The sequence below is a fragment of the Populus euphratica genome, unplaced genomic scaffold (genome assembly GCF_000495115.2).
Source record: "Populus euphratica unplaced genomic scaffold, PopEup_1.0 scaffold20.1, whole genome shotgun sequence".
NCBI lineage: Eukaryota > Viridiplantae > Streptophyta > Magnoliopsida > Malpighiales > Salicaceae > Populus > Populus euphratica.
Window position 1 is genome coordinate 49,140 of NW_011499854.1, and position 17,562 is coordinate 66,701.

The 17,562-nt window shown below is 33.7% G+C and overlaps 5 protein-coding genes across 15 annotated transcripts in view; 3 read left to right on the forward strand and 2 right to left on the reverse strand.

Moving 5' to 3' along the window:
• Positions 1-203: 203 nt before the first annotated feature.
• On the forward strand, positions 204-1,530 carry LOC105122431 (Pathogenesis-related thaumatin superfamily protein). Its single transcript, XM_011021519.1, has 2 exons — positions 204-524; positions 619-1,530. Exons 1-2 carry the CDS (start codon positions 449-451, stop codon positions 1,290-1,292), a joined length of 750 nt encoding a protein of 249 aa, XP_011019821.1. The 5' UTR covers positions 204-448; the 3' UTR covers positions 1,293-1,530.
• Positions 1,531-1,700: 170 nt separating this feature from the next.
• On the reverse strand, positions 1,701-5,370 carry FES1C (Fes1C). Of its 8 annotated transcripts, none has more exons than XM_011021524.1 (7): positions 4,962-5,263; positions 4,725-4,867; positions 4,585-4,635; positions 3,780-4,001; positions 3,548-3,650; positions 2,729-3,330; positions 1,701-2,060 (listed from the first exon to the last, which is right to left on the reverse strand). In XM_011021524.1, exons 1-6 carry the CDS (start codon positions 5,045-5,047, stop codon positions 2,748-2,750), a joined length of 1,188 nt encoding a protein of 395 aa, XP_011019826.1. In that variant the 5' UTR covers positions 5,048-5,263; the 3' UTR covers positions 1,701-2,060; positions 2,729-2,747. The 8 variants fall into 8 exon arrangements, with proteins under 8 accessions (XP_011019826.1, XP_011019827.1, XP_011019828.1 ...); XM_011021525.1 differs by having other exon boundaries at positions 1,701-2,093; XM_011021526.1 differs by lacking the exon at positions 1,701-2,060 and adding an exon at positions 2,400-2,611.
• An 817-nt stretch (positions 5,371-6,187) lies between these two features.
• Positions 6,188-8,216, reverse strand: LOC105122434 (40S ribosomal protein S7-like). 2 transcript variants are annotated; one of them, XM_011021529.1, is made up of 6 exons: positions 8,106-8,216; positions 7,392-7,476; positions 7,228-7,301; positions 6,985-7,108; positions 6,574-6,756; positions 6,188-6,459 (listed from the first exon to the last, which is right to left on the reverse strand). In XM_011021529.1, the coding sequence occupies exons 2-6, from the start codon at positions 7,464-7,466 to the stop codon at positions 6,340-6,342; spliced, it is 576 nt and encodes a 191-aa protein (XP_011019831.1). In that variant the 5' UTR covers positions 7,467-7,476; positions 8,106-8,216; the 3' UTR covers positions 6,188-6,339. The 2 variants fall into 2 exon arrangements, with proteins under 2 accessions (XP_011019831.1, XP_011019832.1); XM_011021530.1 differs by lacking the exon at positions 7,228-7,301.
• Positions 8,217-10,339: 2,123 nt separating this feature from the next.
• On the forward strand, positions 10,340-13,747 carry LOC105122435 (E3 ubiquitin-protein ligase RING1-like). Of its 3 annotated transcripts, XM_011021532.1 has the most exons (3): positions 10,340-11,721; positions 11,941-11,997; positions 12,210-12,277. In XM_011021532.1, exon 1 carries the CDS (start codon positions 10,421-10,423, stop codon positions 11,354-11,356), a length of 936 nt encoding a protein of 311 aa, XP_011019834.1. In that variant the 5' UTR covers positions 10,340-10,420; the 3' UTR covers positions 11,357-11,721; positions 11,941-11,997; positions 12,210-12,277. The 3 variants fall into 3 exon arrangements, with proteins under 3 accessions (XP_011019834.1, XP_011019833.1, XP_011019835.1); XM_011021531.1 differs by lacking the exons at positions 11,941-11,997; positions 12,210-12,277 and adding an exon at positions 12,501-13,747; XM_011021533.1 differs by lacking the exons at positions 11,941-11,997; positions 12,210-12,277 and adding an exon at positions 13,169-13,747.
• A 3,385-nt stretch (positions 13,748-17,132) lies between these two features.
• LOC105122436 (uncharacterized) overlaps positions 17,133-17,562 on the forward strand; it is a 1,034-nt gene continuing 604 nt past the window's right edge. Inside the window, exon 1 of the mRNA XM_011021534.1 lies at positions 17,133-17,527. Coding sequence (XP_011019836.1) covers positions 17,253-17,527 — 275 coding nt within the window. The 5' untranslated portion in view covers positions 17,133-17,252. The remainder of the gene's footprint in view (positions 17,528-17,562) is intronic.

Below are 17,562 nucleotides of genomic sequence, written 5' to 3' on the forward strand. Positions count from 1 at the left end.
TTTATTCTCAAATCACATGATCAGAACGTACTTTGATCACATTAAGTGTAATCCTCTGAAAGATGCTAATTGCAATTTTGTGAACTTAATTAACAATTCTTTCTTGCAATTTATTCCTCTCTGAGAGACCCCTTTTGCTCCAATATTCAATTGAACTATATATTTATAGCTCAGTAGCTATAGGCAACTAGCAAATTTAGTGAGTGAAGTTAGGAGCAACTATAGTGATAGAGAAACGAAACCCCCACTGGAAGCAATGCACATATACCCTTCATCTTGAAAGTGAAAGTGAAAGTGAAAAGAGAGCAGAGAAAAGAAAAGTGAGATCAGTGGGACTCTGCAACATAGCCATCCATCGTTACACAATGTCCTCTATCCACATCAACTGCTTTACTTAAGAATAAGCTCCTAGTTGTGATCTTTCATTCTGCTGCGTTCATTTGAAACTATGTCGCTGCTGTCCTTTTCATCAGTTCTCCAGCTTTCTCTTCTCCTCTACCTGCTTGCTTCATTCTCCACTACAAGTGATTGCTATGCTCTTTAATTTATATTTTACCTTCTTGAATTATGTGGATTTAAAGTGTGTTTTTAATTTTGTTTTTGAACACTTGTTTGCAGATGGGGAACAGCTCATATTGGTGAATAACTGCAATGAGAGCCTATGGCCTGGAGTACTTGGTGGTGCAGGTCACTCTACGCCGAAAGATGGCGGTTTTCTTCTTGGATGTGGTGAGGAAGTAGTAATTGATGTGCCCGACAAGTGGTCAGGGAGGATATGGGGTCGGCAAGGATGTTCCTTCGACAATAATGGAAAAGGATCATGTGACACCGGGGATTGTTCAGGCTTACTTCATTGCCAAGGCACTGGTGGTACTCCCCCAGCAACCATGGTCGAAATGACTCTAGGATCATCTACTTCACCCTTGCATTTCTACGATGTTAGTTTAGTTGATGGCTTTAATTTGCCAGTTTCAATGGCACCAGTTGGGGGCGGAATTGGCTGCGGAGTTGCATCGTGTGAAGTCGACTTAAACATATGCTGTCCATCTGCACTGGAAGTCAAGAGCAATGGCAAAATTGTGGGGTGTAAAAGTGCTTGCTTGGCTATGCAATCCGCCAAATATTGCTGCACAGGGGATTATGCTAACCCGAAGACTTGCAAGCCTACCCTTTTTGCCCATCTATTTAAGGCTATATGCCCAAAGGCCTATAGTTATGCCTTTGATGACTCCTCCAGCCTTAACAAATGCAGGGCCTCGCGGTATGTTATTACCTTCTGTCCTCCTAAATGAGAGCCAGCACAGGTAAATTAATTATAGCTGTCTAGAAGTCAATGGTGTTAGCAACACCTTGTTATCCTTCCCAGCTTTTTTTTCTTAAAACAAAAGGTTAAATCAGTTGTTTTTACGTTTTCAATTTTCCCATGAGTCCTCTATTGTAGGACGTGTAATTTGTTTTCTTCGATCGTCTTGATACTTTTAGAAGCGGTTTTTTCCAGTGTTCGAGTGTATATTACTGCAGTTTTCTGAATTTTAAAAGATACCCCTCTGAAACAGGCAGCTATAATCTTTACACGATATGCACACCCAATTCCTTCAGCGGAACTCTTGCTAGGGCTCCCAGTTTCATACTGAAGGCAGCCTTTCAGATGGAAGATAGTTGATGGTCCCTCCGGAGATTATTTAAAAAAAAAATATGCATCATTGAATGATAACAGTTAAAAATGAAAATCAACATTGAATGTAGCATTTTCAGCAACATGAGCTATTGCCAGAAAGATACGAGCTTGTTACAATACATCGCTAACTACCATGGCAACCACATATAATTTGCCTTCGTGAAGATTCTGAAAAGGAATGACGACTAGCCAAAACAGATCCTTTAAAGAAAGGAACCGACAACTTAAGAGATATAGTCCAATTCTTTCTTTTCATAAGCTTGCTTCCATTACACCATGATGGATATCAACATTCATTGGCAATCTGTCCTTTCAGAGGGCTAAGTAGACGCTCTGCATTTCAACCGCCTTTCTTTCTCGTGTTCCTGGCATCACTGTCCACCTAAATGAGGAAATGACCGTACAATTAGATAGCCTGCAGGCCATGTAAAACCATGCCAATCTGTGAGCATAATGATCTCATCATGAATGCATGCCTTATTACAATACAAATGTTTACAACCATTTCATAAGCCCAAAGTCCCGCTTTGAAGATATTACATCAGCTGGATGATTGTCGGGGAGCAATGTCGAACAAAATAATCGGATTGTCATCCAAACTTAAAAATACATAACAATCCGAGGATCAAGTTCGGCAACAAAATTCCCAAACATTGGTTGTGGAATCCACACACTCAACACACCAAGTAAGAAACATGGACATATCTTTAATTCGTGCTTGTGTTATAAAGAACAAAGTTACCATCCCTATTCCATTATCACAATGAAAGGATCTGTCTATTGAAGTCAAATTAGAACCAAGAGGTGGATATATATTTACATACACCATCAGGAGAGGACATAACACGACTTCAAGCCAAGGTATTTTACTTCAAATATACACTAGGGACAATATAGAGTACCTAGTATGAATATTCGATCCATCCCACTTTACTACGAGCACAAAAAAAAAAATCCACAAAGAGCATAAGTGCGCAGTATAAGTGGAAAACAATAAGGAAAAGACACAACAAGTTACTCAAAAATCTATATATAGATCACGTTGACAACCTTGGAAATTGTCTGAGCGTTATGTAGAGGTGTTGTTATGCTCATCACCATTGACTTCACCACTTGAGGTCCCTAGGACATTAGCAGCCTCAGGTGCAGGGCCCGATCCTAATAACAGGGGTGCTTGTTTCTTTTCAGTACCGGGATTTTTACCAGCATCAGGTCTGGCAGCCCAAGCTCTAAGAGGAGGTTCAAAATGCTTGCTGGCAACATCAGGAGGTGGTGAATCTTCTCCAGGGAGAAAAAGAAGCCCCTTATCACGTAGAGATGATGGTTCATTGTAGCAAGCATTCCAGAGGGAGTCTACAAGCTGCCTTTCTTCCCTAGCTGCCCCAAGATCTTCAGGTGACATCAAGCTGATACCATTAACCCGTTCTTCAAGGACTTGCTTCAATTTTTCATCATCTACACATAATCTTCCAGTGTTCCCATCTATTTTGTTTCGAGAAAGTTCAAGAAGGCCACGAAGGGCAGCTTCGCGTACTTCTGCATGTTCACTTGAGGCAAGGTGTAACATTATGCGGGGGAACCCCAGATCACGGACTATGCTGCAGTCTGAGCTATTCTCATGTAGTAGGTAATGGATCAAGTTCAACGCTTTTCTGAAAATTAAATTTATAAGAAAGTTAAAATGGAGAAATAAATCAAGAATCAATTCAGTAAGTCATGGAAGTACTGGCAAAAACCGAACTTTCATTTCTCTCAGTTGAACAAAAGATTTGATTTTTTCAACTGTTTATAATAAATTAGTGGCACACAATTCATCAGTGGTCAGAGAGAAAGATTGATTGCAGAAAAACAGAGTACCACTCTAAATACCTTTGAAATCTCACATTCCCAGAACCCAGGGCATCTCTCAAAGCTGCAAAACCATTTGCTAGACGAAATGCAGCAATACCTGGCTTGTTATGTCGGATTAAAGCTGTGAATCACCAACAATGAATGAATCTCGCATTAGGAACCTTCTAAAACAAGGAAAGTAGCAAAAACAAAACCGACAGGCAAGCTCTAATAATCAAGATCAACACATACAACCAAAAACAATACTTACATGATATTGCACCTAGTGCTTTTGTTCTAACAGTCACATCAGGATCTGAAGTGAAATTAGAAAGCAGAGGCTCAAAACCATTTGCTTCCATAACCAGTTGCTGGCTCCTAGGGTTGTTCTGGACTATGGTGGTTACAACTTCAGCAGCCTTTGCTCGAATATTAGCATGGGTGTTCTTTAGATAACCAAGGAGAGGAACCAAACCCCCGATCGAGTGAAGATCTGCCACATATGCATATATCAAGCAGATAAGGGAAACTATACTTACAAGAGAGTCAAAATGAACTGAATTATTGCATATTGATAAGTAACAGAGCCAAGAAAAGATGAAATCACATTTTCATAGAAAAAACAACTCCACAAGCATAATTTAATCTCACTTGTCACTCGTCATTCATTAAAAGACAGATAGCTCATAGAAATATGTCATGATACAAACCCATGCAAGTAGATGATCCACAAATTTCCAACTTTATCAATAAGTTCCAGAATGTAACCAATTTACAATAAACAGAAACAGAAAGAGAGACATCACATTATAGAGTTGTGTTGCACAGAGTGTTACCCTACCCACAGGACAAAAGACTCCCCTGCCAAGTGCCAACAATATCAAACAATAAGGTATTGATATGGAACAATATGGACTAAAGGGCCAGGCGAAGAAGGGACATAAAGCATTATTTGAAAAACTACAGGGAACCCAGTATTTTGAAATATAAAGCATAGCGAACAAAAAAACAAGGGATAGAGAGGGATTCTGCCATCTGAGAAACCATATAATATGTAAAATAGAGGAAAAACTGACCATTGGCCATGTCAATGGCTTCAACATGTTCTTGTAGCTCATCCAACAAATCTGTCAAGGTAAGTAGATGATGATAAGCAAACAAAAACCCAGAAAGGAAAAGGCAATGAATGAAAGAGTGGTCTCACATCCAATCTTACCTTCGATATCAGCAGGAGTAACTCCTTGCGCCTCCAACACTTGTTCAGGGGTCTGCATCACAAGAGTTATCTCCTTCATCCTCTTTACTACATCAACACTCTGTGATTGCATTGCTTCCATAAACCATCTTCTATCCTCCTCGCTAACATATCCAATTTAAATTCATTTCATTTTCTTTAACATTAATTAAAAAATACAGCAACTACTTGTTATGATGAGCATCAATTAAAAGTTACCTGAGATTGCGATTAGAAGAAGTCCCATCAGAATGGGCAAGGCTCCACTTGAGCAATCCGTCCCAGTTGGGTCCATCTTTTGCCATGCTTCTTCTTCTTCTTCTATTAACTACTTCCTTCCAACCCTATATATTGTTGTTCTCGCTTTTCTAAAACAATAATGAAAATAACAATAATAGTAGTAATAATAATAATAGTAAGGGTAGCGGTGAATGATGCAATTGCAAAGACAGATAAAAAGACAGAAAAGAATAGAAATAAATATAAATAGAAAGGCGAACAGAAGATAAGGTAATAGAAAAGAAGACCGACTGGCTACTATAGAAGCAGCCCTCCTGGTTCATTACTACAACTCTGGAACTCTCTCCAGCATTCCAGACCCTACGCGAAACGAAGCTCGACATTCAGCGCCGCTGCACAACAAAAACTTCTAGTATGATTTCTTTTAGGCCCAATCATATCTTGGGCTTGGGCCCTGTTTTAAGAAAAGAAATTGAGCATGCTGATGTCATCCCTATCCATTATTTGAAAAATGAAAATGAAAAATGATGTACAAATTTTCATATATATGACTAGGAAAAGCATAGAACATATAAACAGCCAATAAATAATTGATTGAGCAATATTTTTTTTTAAATAATTTTTAATTTAAAAAGTTAAAAATAAGTAAATATTATTTTGAAAAATTTAACTTTAAAATTTAAAAATCTCAAATTGATTTACTTTTGAGGTCCAAAGATATTTAGTTCAAATTTACAACGTAGTTGCACCATACTTTCATAAACAAATTATTTTTATTTTTATTTTTATTTTTTATTTTACTTCAAATTAAACCTGATTTTCGTAAAATTTTAAGTTTTCTTTTTTATTTTTATTTTAAATTAAATTATTTTTGTGTTTCTAAATCAATAAGCCGAGAGATCAACATTTTGGCTCCAATCACCTTTAATAACTATTATCTAGTACATCCTTGCTTAGCTTTATCATTCATAATCCCTCCAATAAATTTCAAACTGTAGAAAAATAAATGTCCGAAGGCATGGACAAGCTACAAAAGCATTGAATGTCTTGGATCCACCAGGCCCCTGTGGAGCTTCCTGTCTAATGTTTTACATCTTCATCAAGTTCCCCCAGATAATGCCTGATTTACAGCATTTCTGGTTTCAATGGCTCCTTGCCATCAAATAGAAAAGTTTTAATAAGAAAAAACCACATGAACTTCGAAGTGCACAGTAAAAGAAACCTTGAAGAAAGTTTTATACTATTCAAAAAGACATTCAAGCAGACTCAAGAGTCAAAAAATTTAATAGCATCCTATCTGCTGCAATTATAAGACTGCTGAATAAAATAACGGTACAAAAACTCATCAACAGGTTCTTCAGGCCTCTGTTACAGGGAAATCAAAAACCACATCTTTCCCTGTAAGCTTCCTGTAAACTCCAGCATATGACTCCAGCTTATACTCAGTGTTGTTGCGCTCCTTAGGATCCAAGAAGATCTGGCAAACCAAAAAAAGGGAGAATTCATGGCAAGGGCAGAGATTATGGTGATAAAGAACACAATTCTAACTACAAATTTTCAGTTCCTTTTGACTTAAAAGTGTCAAAGCTACCTTGCTAATTTTGGATCCATCAATCCTGTATCTGGTGCGCTTTCCAACAATCTCAGCAGGATACACTAAATCCTCAAGCATGGCTTCACTCACGGCAGTTAGGGTACGGGAGCGGGGACGCTGAACAGCAGACCCTTTTTTGGGTGGCCGCACAATCCTTCGGGTAGCAAGCAGAACAACATCCTGCCAGATTATCAGAGGAACAATTGATGCATAATTCATAATTAAGATTCAAACAAGTAATGGACTGAAACTGGGATTTACTTTGAGCATTAACCATGAATAGGAACTTCAAATGCTGAGTTTCTTCTTCTAAGGACTTGAACCTGCAGCCTTTCAGGTTGCAAGCTCAGGTCCCTTGTTCCCCATCCACTACACATGTAGAAAACTAAGAATCTGAGATAATAGTACCTTCCCACTGAACTTTTTCTCAAGCTCTCGAACAAGGCGAAGATGAACCTTGCGGTAAGCTTTCCTCAGCCTATAGGGAACATAGATAACAATAGCTTTGCGATTTCCAGCAACATCTATTTGACTGCAACATTTACAAAGTTCAAGTTTAGCAAATAGACCTGGCACCACTGGGAAGACAGAAAATTGAAAGAATAGGATGGAAAAGTTTCACATAGAACATGCATACAATTATGAACATACACTGCGGAATTTATAAAGAGATCTTTTAGATCACTTTTCAGGTCTGAGTTGGTATTTTCCAAATCAAATAATGCCTGCAGAGAAGAGCATTTTAGTTTTCAACATATTTAATTCCTTTAAAACATGAATCCAAAAAAAACAGATAATAAAAGTAAAGAGCTAACCTGGGCAACTGTCTCCTCAAACTCAGTGGGTTCAGCATCCTTGTCCTTTTGGATCTTCTTCCTAGTCGTGAACATCTTCACAGATCTGGTTAGCCACAACAAGAGATTAGATTTAATAACTGAACTAAAATTATCAAAACCAAATTTATCAGAACAACCTGCTGGTCATTCATTATGAGCTTTCATCCTAATGAACAATTAATTTCCAGTCATATATCTGCAAGTATGATTCTTTTTTGTTCAGAAACGAACTAGCCTAGAAAATAATCATGCCTAGTGCAAGAATCCAACACCTAATATTAATCCATACAAGTCTTTCGCCACAAAAAAACTTCGCTTTTTCATAATCTTATTCTCCGCTATATCTTCCTCGTTCAATTTACTAACAAACCAATTGCATTGCATCATCAAAACATCAATCCATCACTCTAATCTACAGTTAATGAACTGTAAAACACACGAAACAGCAGTTTTGATACTTTCAAGAGGTACAAAACAAAAGATAAGAAAAACAGCCCATGTACTTTGGACACGGAATGCACCTATATAAGAAAAGAGATGTCAAAATTCAATATTTTACAAGAACCCAGTTCACAAACACCAAAAATTTAAACAGCCCATTCTATCTTACAAGCCAAAACAGACGCTACAAGCAAAATAGAGCAGGTTCAATCTGAGCATTAAAAGCTTGGCATTTGAAGAAACAGTATTTACCTAGCAGGCAGCAGGCAAGAAGTGATCTGGTTGCTGTCGATACTACTGCACTGAGGGGAAGGGCGAAGATACTGCGGAAGTTGAGGTTTAATAGTAGGGACAAATTAGGGTTATAAACTCACCCTACTTTGGACGGTTAAGATTAGTCTTGGGAATTTGACGGACTGATTGGTTTCTTTTATTTTTCTCTTTTTTTTATTTTGTCACTATTTTTCCTTTTTCCTCCAATTATTTCACGGAGAATGTTAGAGGTGCCCTAGCTACTGTATATATGCATAATACCGAATTTTTTATATCGGTAACATACTCGGGTAAAAAGTTTAGATATATATAAATTATTTACCAGTTATCAGGTATGTATGGATATTCATTTTCTCATGATTATATATTATTAAATAGAAAAATAAATAGTTATAAAATTATAAATATTATACATATAAATATGTTTTATGTCAACATATATATATATGTATGTATGTATGTATTATGTTAAAAAAAATCTACATATTCTATAAATTTATCAATATAATACAGACAAGTATTTTGAGAGGTTTCGGTTTCATGAAAGTAATACAGACAAGTATTTTGAGAGGTTTCGACGGTTTCATGAAAGTTCAACAATATTTATATCATATTTATTATCCATTAAATAAAATAATTATTCAAAAAATATTTATTTATTTAGATCAAGTTAAAATTAAATTATCATCTATAATTATATGAATGTTTATACTATGTAATGAGCTAAATCAAATTTTTCATAACAAAAAAAAAATACTTAGATAATGATGGAGTTTTTTTAAAGGAGTGAGAAAAATTAAGCACCAGTATCATTAATTTGAATAGGTTAAATAAACTTAATTAATCTAATAATATAATTATTACAGAAGGTCAACAACAATAAAAAGAACTAAAAAATAAATGACAATAATTAATAAAAAAATATTTATCAATATTATAAAAAAATATCAATACCATCAAAAGGTGATTGCTTTTAAAATCAAAATAAAATGGTTTATCAAAAGATAATCACCTTTGACATAAAATAAAATGGCATAATCTTATCAAGAGATGATTACCTTCAACATGAAATAAAATGTCTACTTAGTTAAAGATATAAGCTTTCTTAAATCATTTTAAACCCTTATTTCAGATCACACAACTTATTAACATGATATTAAGCTCACTTATTTTCTTAAATTTAATTTTTAAAAAAGCAATCTAGTTATATATGAACCTAATGATTAATTTTTAAAAAAACTTTTCCTTATTAACATTAATGTAAATAAAATATCTATATGATCATTTCTTGTTAAAGATTCTTTATATGAATTTTTCCCTAATTTTATATTTTTTGATATTTTACATAGAAATTATTCTATATTTTACATAGAAATTTAATTTAATTTTTTGATATTTGATAAATTTAAATTTTGATAATAATTTTTTTAAAAATATATTGTTTTTAAAAAAACATATGAATAAAAAGATAGAGTTTTGATTAGAGAGACATTTTTCCCTCCTTATATCAAATCAATAGGCTTTTTTTTACTTTTAATTGATTTATTTTTCAAAAAAATATGTTTTTTAAATTATAGAAAAAGAAAATCTAACTAAAAAAAAGTTTTTTCATAATTCAAATTATTGTCTGTCTTACTAATACCTTTTTTATTACACAATTAAATAAAAAACTTAAAAAATTATTCACAACTAAATATTTATTTTTTTATTTATCCTTTTGTTTTCCACGTTGAAGATTAACTTGTTCTCTTAAAAAAAAATTATTTATATTAACTGATTTATTAATTTATATATTTTTTAATTAGTTTTGTAAAAACAATTATTATATTTTTAATTAAAAACTTTTATAACATAAGAAAAATATATCTATAACGCCGGGTTTTTTTTTTTTCCGATGTAAAATAGCTTGGAATGTCATTGGCAGCACAGAGGTGGGACCTAGCTAGCATGTCCGAAAGCGGATATGCAAGAATGAGGCACCTTCCCTCTGCATCCGTTAAAAGCTTAAGGTTATTGGTATTATTGGGAGGGTGTTTATAGTTATTTTTTAAAATATATTTTATTAGGAAATAATTAAAATAATTTCTTTTATTAAAAAAAAGTTATTTAAAAACTATTTTTAATATAAATACTAATAGAATATTAATTTAAAATAAAAAAAATTAATTTTGAAAAAAATATTTTTGAAATATAAAAATAAACAGGCATAAACCGTTGACCAGACTGACTTCCATCTTTAAACCCTATCTTATCGCTTGTATTTTAGTCTTTCATTTCTATCAAATTCATTTACAATGGCTTCATCAATCGAGTCCTCATTCTGGTGCTACAGATGCAACCTATCCATCCGGCTCCCCACCCAAGATTCAATTCTCTGCCCCGACTGCGGCGGCGGATTCATCGAAGAAATCGGCACCACCCGTCCCCACCACCGACTCACCGCCGCCCATCGCACCCGTCGCCGTACCGGCGGAGACCGCTCTCCCTTCAATCCAGTCATCATCCTCCGCGGTGCCACTACCGACATAGCATCCGGGAACTTCGAGCTTTACTACGACGACGGTGCAGCGTCGGGTCTCAGGCCTTTGCCCACTAGCATATCGGAGCTCTTGATGGATTCTGGGTTTGAACGCCTCCTTGATCAGTTGACTCAAATGGAAATCAACGGCGTAAGTCGATTCGATCATCCACAAGCCTCTAAAGCAGCCATCGAATCGATGCCAGTAATAAAAATACTGAATTCTCACGTTTCTATGGAATCCCAATGCGCTGTTTGCAAAGAAGCTTTTGAAATTAACACCGAGGCTCGCGAAATGCCTTGTAATCACATTTATCATTCTGATTGCATTTTACCCTGGTTATCAATCCGTAATTCGTGTCCAGTTTGTCGTCATGAGTTACCCACCGAAACTGGAAGTGGGAGTGGGAGAAATTCGCCGGAATCAGATGAGGATACCGTTGGTTTAACGATATGGAGATTGCCCGGAGGTAGTTTTGCAGTTGGGAGGTTTTCTGGAGGAAGGAGAGCAGCAGAGAGGGAGCTCCCGCTTGTGTTTACGGAGATGGATGGTGGATTTAATAATGCGGGTTTGCCAAGGATTATTTCATGGGCTCCTGCTGGGAGGAGATCAAGAGAGAGTGGAGGAGTGGGGCGTGCTTTTCGGAATTTCTTCTCGTTTTTCAGGAGGATTGGAAGGCGTTCAAATAACCATTCTGGTCAAAGAGCATGAAGTAGGTCTGGTATGGTGTTGGATAGGTTCTCCATGAGGCGTGGTGAGATGCTGTAGAATGAGTCACTGAATTGTTATGTTGTGTCTTGGGAGTCTTTGGGTTACTTATCTTATTACCAAAACCATTAATTGTTTGTTGCTGTCCTCCTTCCTCTTAAGAAAGGGAAAACATCTATATATTGTATGATGATTCAGATTACTGTAAATAACAAAGCTTGAGGTTGGTTTAAATTATGTTGAAGATAAGAATTTTGAGATGGAGATCAGTTTTCATTCACAAGGGAGAGGGAGAATAAGAAGACGAGGAAGAAAGTTGTGCATTTGGAGTTGTGCATTTGGAGTGGGTCTTTGTAGAAGTTACTGAGGTACAAATCCTTGTGTACAACTGTTCCTCTGTCAATTTTAGGCCTTAAGAAGTGTTTGACTAATGATCCTCTTACATAGTTTAATGCATGACGTTTTTTTCCGGTAATGTTATTTATTGATTGTAGTTTTGCTATGTTAAGCCTCTTCTTATGGAAGATTTTTGGAGTTCTTTTTCTTCCTTTGTGCATAACATGGTACCTGTCTCACTGTCGTTGCAGTATGTTGTTCCAGTTGCTTATGCCAAACTGTCAATAGAAGTGGGTTTACTTTGCTTGGTTATGTCTCTTCCGAGTGTCTTGGACCATGTGGTTGGCTGTGTGAATTTTAATCTCTTTCCAGTGATTCATTCTTCAACAGAAACTTTAAGTTGGTATGGGGTCGTGGCATCAATTTAACATCGTGGTCTGCATCATAATAACACAAGCTATGTAAGGAAAATAGCCTGCTTACTTGTGCACAGTGCTTGTATCTTGTTCATGGTCACCTGGTTGTCCATTACTGATTACTACGTAGTGGAACTAGTTGGCCACATAAATCATATACCTCTTTTAGAACGAGTTTTCATTAATCATTATTTTTGTTTATGATATTAGTGATAGATTGACGATGGTAGGACTTGAACCCTCTCTTGTATTTGCAAGACTACCACTAAGCTGCAAGCTCATTAGTAATTTATTTGTTTTTATCTTTTATTGTTTGGCATGAATAATTCTCTATTGTCACAAAAAGAATTATGTTGGTGATTTTTCCCCCCTTCAAAACCGCATATGATATGCAGAACTCAATTTGCTCTTGATAGTTCATGGCAAGAGGTCGGCTTGAAAAGAACCGAAGGAAGAAAACAATTGGTGCTGTCTTGTGCTTGAAGATCTCAAGAAAAACACCGGGTTAAAATTGTCGTTCAGCAAATAGTTTATTTCTTGTATGTTCCATCCTCTATATCATGTTCATATTGAGGTGGTTGTCTTCTTTACTGATTCTTGTTACGACATCACATCAAATAAAAAACCTTGTAGTTTATTGTCAGTGGTTAGCACTGATTTACACATGTTAGGTATATCGTATACAGTGAAAAGAAGTTGACAGATTCTAATATGTTCCCTAGAAGCTCATTTTGGCAAAGGAAGGAGAATTATGATCTTCTTACACTAACCATCTCGTGTCTAGAAGTTTATTGCTAGGATGATGAATTAAGGTATATATCTTAGTGAGTACTTCCATGATATTTATGCCTTTGAATTTGGATTACTGCTGTTGGAGCTGTCATGATCTTCTTACTTGTCATTATTGTTTGTATTTGTTTTGCATATCAGTTATGTCAACTGCTGTTTTCATAATTTCTCTATTCTTTTATGGTGTCCTATTTCTCGAGAATTTGGTTCATATACAATCATGATAAAAAAAATTTGGTTCGAATACATAAGTGGGAAATGCAATTTTAAACAGGACTTTGGACGAAAATGACCTAGAGAATTGCAGCTAATTCGGGACCTGATTTGGCTAAGCTTATTTCTTTTCTACTCTGCATTAAATGTTTAATTCCTTTGAGGGGTTCAAATGTTTGGGAGTCGAGCTTCGCATAGCACTTTGCTGAGAAGCTAGTCATGAATGTTATGTTGGAGAACCTTTACTCCGAGACAAACTAGGAGCACCTTTTGCTATCCTTTCGCAAACTTTAGCGAAGGAACGGTGTTGGAAAAATGGCAGAATCAGCGCCTACTTTCGCACGCCCAGCGACAGGTTGTCTTTCTAGGCCTTTTCTGACTTCTTCTTCCTGTTTCTGCCGGAGGTGTATGTCACCTTCACAGAGCTGAGAGATACGACGCCTGGAATTTTGAGGCAGCTTGCAAATTTTGGATTTTCTTTTGAGTTTTCTTGTCTCTTTTTGTTATTTGATTAGGATTTTCTTTGCAAAAATATCTTCTCCTCGGTCTTGATGTGTATCCCCCCTCTTTTTATCCCAGATCCTTGAAAAAAAAAACTCGAAAAGTAATATTAATTAATTATATTGTTTTTTTCCCGACCGTGTATTCTCAATTAATTAATTTTTTATTTTTAATGTGTATGATCTTTTCTTTATTAATTTTTTTAATTTTGTTAAATACTCCCATTTATTCCTCTCTTTTGCATAATCTTCCATTATTATTTTTTAGTCCCTAATCATGATAAAAATTAAATTAAATATCAAAAACTAAATTAAACCAAAGATACAATTTTTGAAAACACATAAAAATCAGGAGTGAAAAATAGATTATGATTATCATCTTATCTTTACCATGTTTATAATATAAAGCCATTATTTATCATATAAAATAAAATCATTAGATGATTTATACATGTCGTTATATAACTAAATTATTTTTATTGTTAGATATTTATCCAATCTCCAAATTAGAATCACCTGGAAAATACCTATGATTAAAGCTATGTTTGTTTTCTAGAAAGCGATTTTGAAGAAATCATTATTCAAACTTTTCTATATTTGTTTGCCATTAAAAAAGTTAGTCAACGAAAAACACTTTCTACTTAAAGGAAATTTTGGCTTGATTTTCAGGAAAGTATTTTCCTGAAAAATTTGGGTGAAAAACATTTTTTGGAAGTTGTGAAAAAATTAGAAATATCATATTATTTGCTGGTTATATCAAATTTGATCTTCAAACTTTTGATTGTTATATATATTTTATTTTAAATATTTATTATTCAATTTCATCTTTTAAAATTTAATTTTTATATTAACTTTGGTTCTAATCTTTATAATTGTTATTTGGTTTTTCCTTATTATTTTTTATTGAAATTTTTTATCTATCAAATTTGATCCTTATTCTTTTGATTGTTGCTTACTTTATTTGAAATAATTTATGAAATGTTAATATTATATTATTATTTTAATTTCTTCATCTTCTATTTTTTATTTTTTAGATTTGATCTGTATTATTTTTTTTATTTTTTTTTATATGAGATAATTTATGAAATTATATTTTTTTTTCAATTTCATTCTCATTCAACTTTTTAATTTGTAAGATTTGTTCCTCATTATTTTAATAAACTTAAGAAAAATAAGACATTAATAAGTTATTTTTCAACTCATTTTCCATGACATAACCAAATACTGGAAAGTACTTTCCAACTTATTTTTTATTACACTACCGAACATCAGAAAATAATTTACTTTCCTGAAATTCATTTTCTCGGAATTCACTTTCCAAAAAAAACTACTTTCCAGCAAACAAACAGAAACTAAATGCCTATCATGAAAAACAATAATTGTAGAGCCAAAAGCATATCCAAACTTAAAAACAAGAAGTATTATTTTATTATCAATACTATCATCAACATCTACTATCACATTTGGGTTTAGTATCTCATCATCTTTATTATCACTAGCTCAAATAAATTAGCGAATGAATTATTAAATATAGTATCATTGCTCTTTTATAGCAAATCATTTGATAATAAACTCCTTTTCTCTTACTAACTAACCTTGAAAGATAGATAAATTATGATGCATTTATACCTATTTGACCAAAAACTTAAAACACACAAAGGATTTGGTTAACTACTCATACACACCACCATCATGTTTAATCCACATTGAATAAAAAATCTATCAGTCTTAAAATTTTCATCATATATAATCGATACAATATAATACTATTATTCTTTACATGATACCTCTAAGTTGTATAAATGTTAATATCATTATAATTTTAAAACTTAAAACACATAAAGAATTTGATCGACTACTCATATGCACCAACATCATGTATAATTCATTTTGAATAAAAAATTCATCAGTCTTAAAATTTTCATTATATATAATCGACACAAGATAATACTAGTGTTCTTCACATGATACCTTTAAGTTATATAAATTTTAATATCATTATAATTTTACCTATATCCATGACATTTCATTTTTTTTTTTTTTGTATATAACATGCCTAAATTATCATTTAACAACATATTGTTCTTGTCATTGTAGTTAATGCTACTGCTCATATTAGAAACAATAGCATCACAATGTTAACATAACATAAAGATATTATAAGAAATTCTATATATATATATATATATATATATATAAAGAAAAACATATAAATAAAAATTATATCCAATTAACTGAAATTATATATATATATATATAATTTCAGTTAATTGGATATAATTTTAACTAAATTGAATTAAATTAACCCCAATTATCAAAATTCATAGCAAATCAAAACAAATTTTCAAAATTTAATGCCACACATATTTTATCAGAATTCAACATAATTCATGATATCAAATCTAATTGATATTTTCATGCTTAATTGCATGAAATCAAACCCAAACTCCTAGCAATTTTAAAAAATTTAAAAAATATATCAAATTCAACAAATTATCTATAGTTAAACAGAACATGTAATTCATTAAAATTCTACCTCATCATGCTCTGTTGCATGGAATCCTCAAGCATAATTGATAGCATTTGTAGCTGATTCCAACCAAGTTATATAAAATTCCTTATTTAGCAGCTTATACAAAAATTCATCGTAATATATAATTCATTGAAATATATAATTTTTAATTGATGTTATTTTCATATTTAACTACATCAAATCAATCCTAATTAATGGCATCTATAACTAATTTATTATTAATTTTAAAAATATTCTAAATTCAATCTTAAGTCTAAATAATAATTTCAGTTCAACTAAACCAAACACAAATTAAATATGAAACTCATATAATTAATAGTAATATAGTATTTTTACATTGCTTATAGAACTAGAAAGTGCTAGAGTTGTGGCAATAATGATGGTTTTTGATAGATTTTAAAGAGAAAAACATCACAAAAAAGGTTTAAGACTACGGTGGGTTTGAGTTATGGATATTTTTAAGAGAGAGAAAACAAGTGATGTATGGGTTTGTTTTGGGGAAAGAGAGAGGTTATTGGCATTGTTTTTAAAGAGAGGTGGTTGTTGTGTATTTGTGTTCTTTAATCTGAACATGGATTTAAATTTTATAAAATATTATGTTTTATAAGCAGGGCATGTTAAATTGTTTTTTTTTTTTTTTAAATACAACACATTAGTTATCGCATTTAGTTATTGCATTTAGAAATAAAAACATTCACTAAATATCACTATTTTAAAACATAACAAGCTCAAACTATACTTTTTCACATACACTTTTATAAACTATATTATTCCGCCGAAATTTATATTTAACCATGCTATTTAAAAATAAAATAAAATTCCAAAATCAGACTGCATAAACTTGGCTTACACAAGTAGCCTCTCAAGTTAAGTCGTTGGGCCAACCTTATCCATTTAACCTCCAGAATCTAGATTTCTGTCCGACGTAGCCTTATCCAAGTAGTCATAACCAAATCCATTCAAACTGGCCGATATAAACATACACAAAATCCACTTCCGTTCAAATTTTTACATCCAACGATAGAAACCCTGGTCACTTTCCATATATCTCCAGCCAGGAAAGGTAGCGATATTTCCTTCTCCGGTGGAAAATTAACTGCTCAAGTTTAACGATGGCAACTTTAACTCCTATTCAGACTTCTCTTTCTAGATTTTCACCACAAAGATGGCCAGTTTCAGGCCCAGGCTTTTCAGCTGCGATGCCTGCTGGTTCCAAGTTTCCGTCATGGAATATCAGCCAGAAGAGGAACAAGAATAAAAGGTCATTGACTGTTGTTGCAGCGGTGGGAGATGTATCAGCTGATGGCACCACTTACCTAATTGCCGGTGCTGCAGCTGTAGCTCTACTCGGAACTGCTTTTCCCATACTCTTCTCTCGCAAGGACCTGTAATTACATCCCCCCCCCCCCCCCCCCCCCCCCC

Coding starts and splice junctions, on each gene's coding strand:
- LOC105122431 (XM_011021519.1), top strand. CDS start 449: ATGTCGCTGCTGTCCTTTTCATCAGTTCTCCAGCTTTCTCTTCTCCTC. Junction 525..618: donor TGCTTCATTCTCCACTACAA/GTGATTGCTATG, acceptor ACTTGTTTGCAG/ATGGGGAACAGCTCATATTG.
- FES1C (XM_011021524.1), bottom strand. CDS start 5,047: ATGGCAAAAGATGGACCCAACTGGGACGGATTGCTCAAGTGGAGCCTT. Junction 4,868..4,961: donor TCTTCTAATCGCAATCTCAG/GTAACTTTTAAT, acceptor TGGATATGTTAG/CGAGGAGGATAGAAGATGGT. Junction 3,651..3,779: donor AGCACTAGGTGCAATATCAT/GTAAGTATTGTT, acceptor GGTGATTCACAG/CTTTAATCCGACATAACAAG.
- LOC105122434 (XM_011021529.1), bottom strand. CDS start 7,466: ATGTTCACGACTAGGAAGAAGATCCAAAAGGACAAGGATGCTGAACCC. Junction 6,757..6,984: donor AGAAAAAGTTCAGTGGGAAG/GTACTATTATCT, acceptor ATAATCTGGCAG/GATGTTGTTCTGCTTGCTAC. Junction 6,460..6,573: donor ATGGATCCAAAATTAGCAAG/GTAGCTTTGACA, acceptor TTGGTTTGCCAG/ATCTTCTTGGATCCTAAGGA.
- LOC105122435 (XM_011021531.1), top strand. CDS start 10,421: ATGGCTTCATCAATCGAGTCCTCATTCTGGTGCTACAGATGCAACCTA.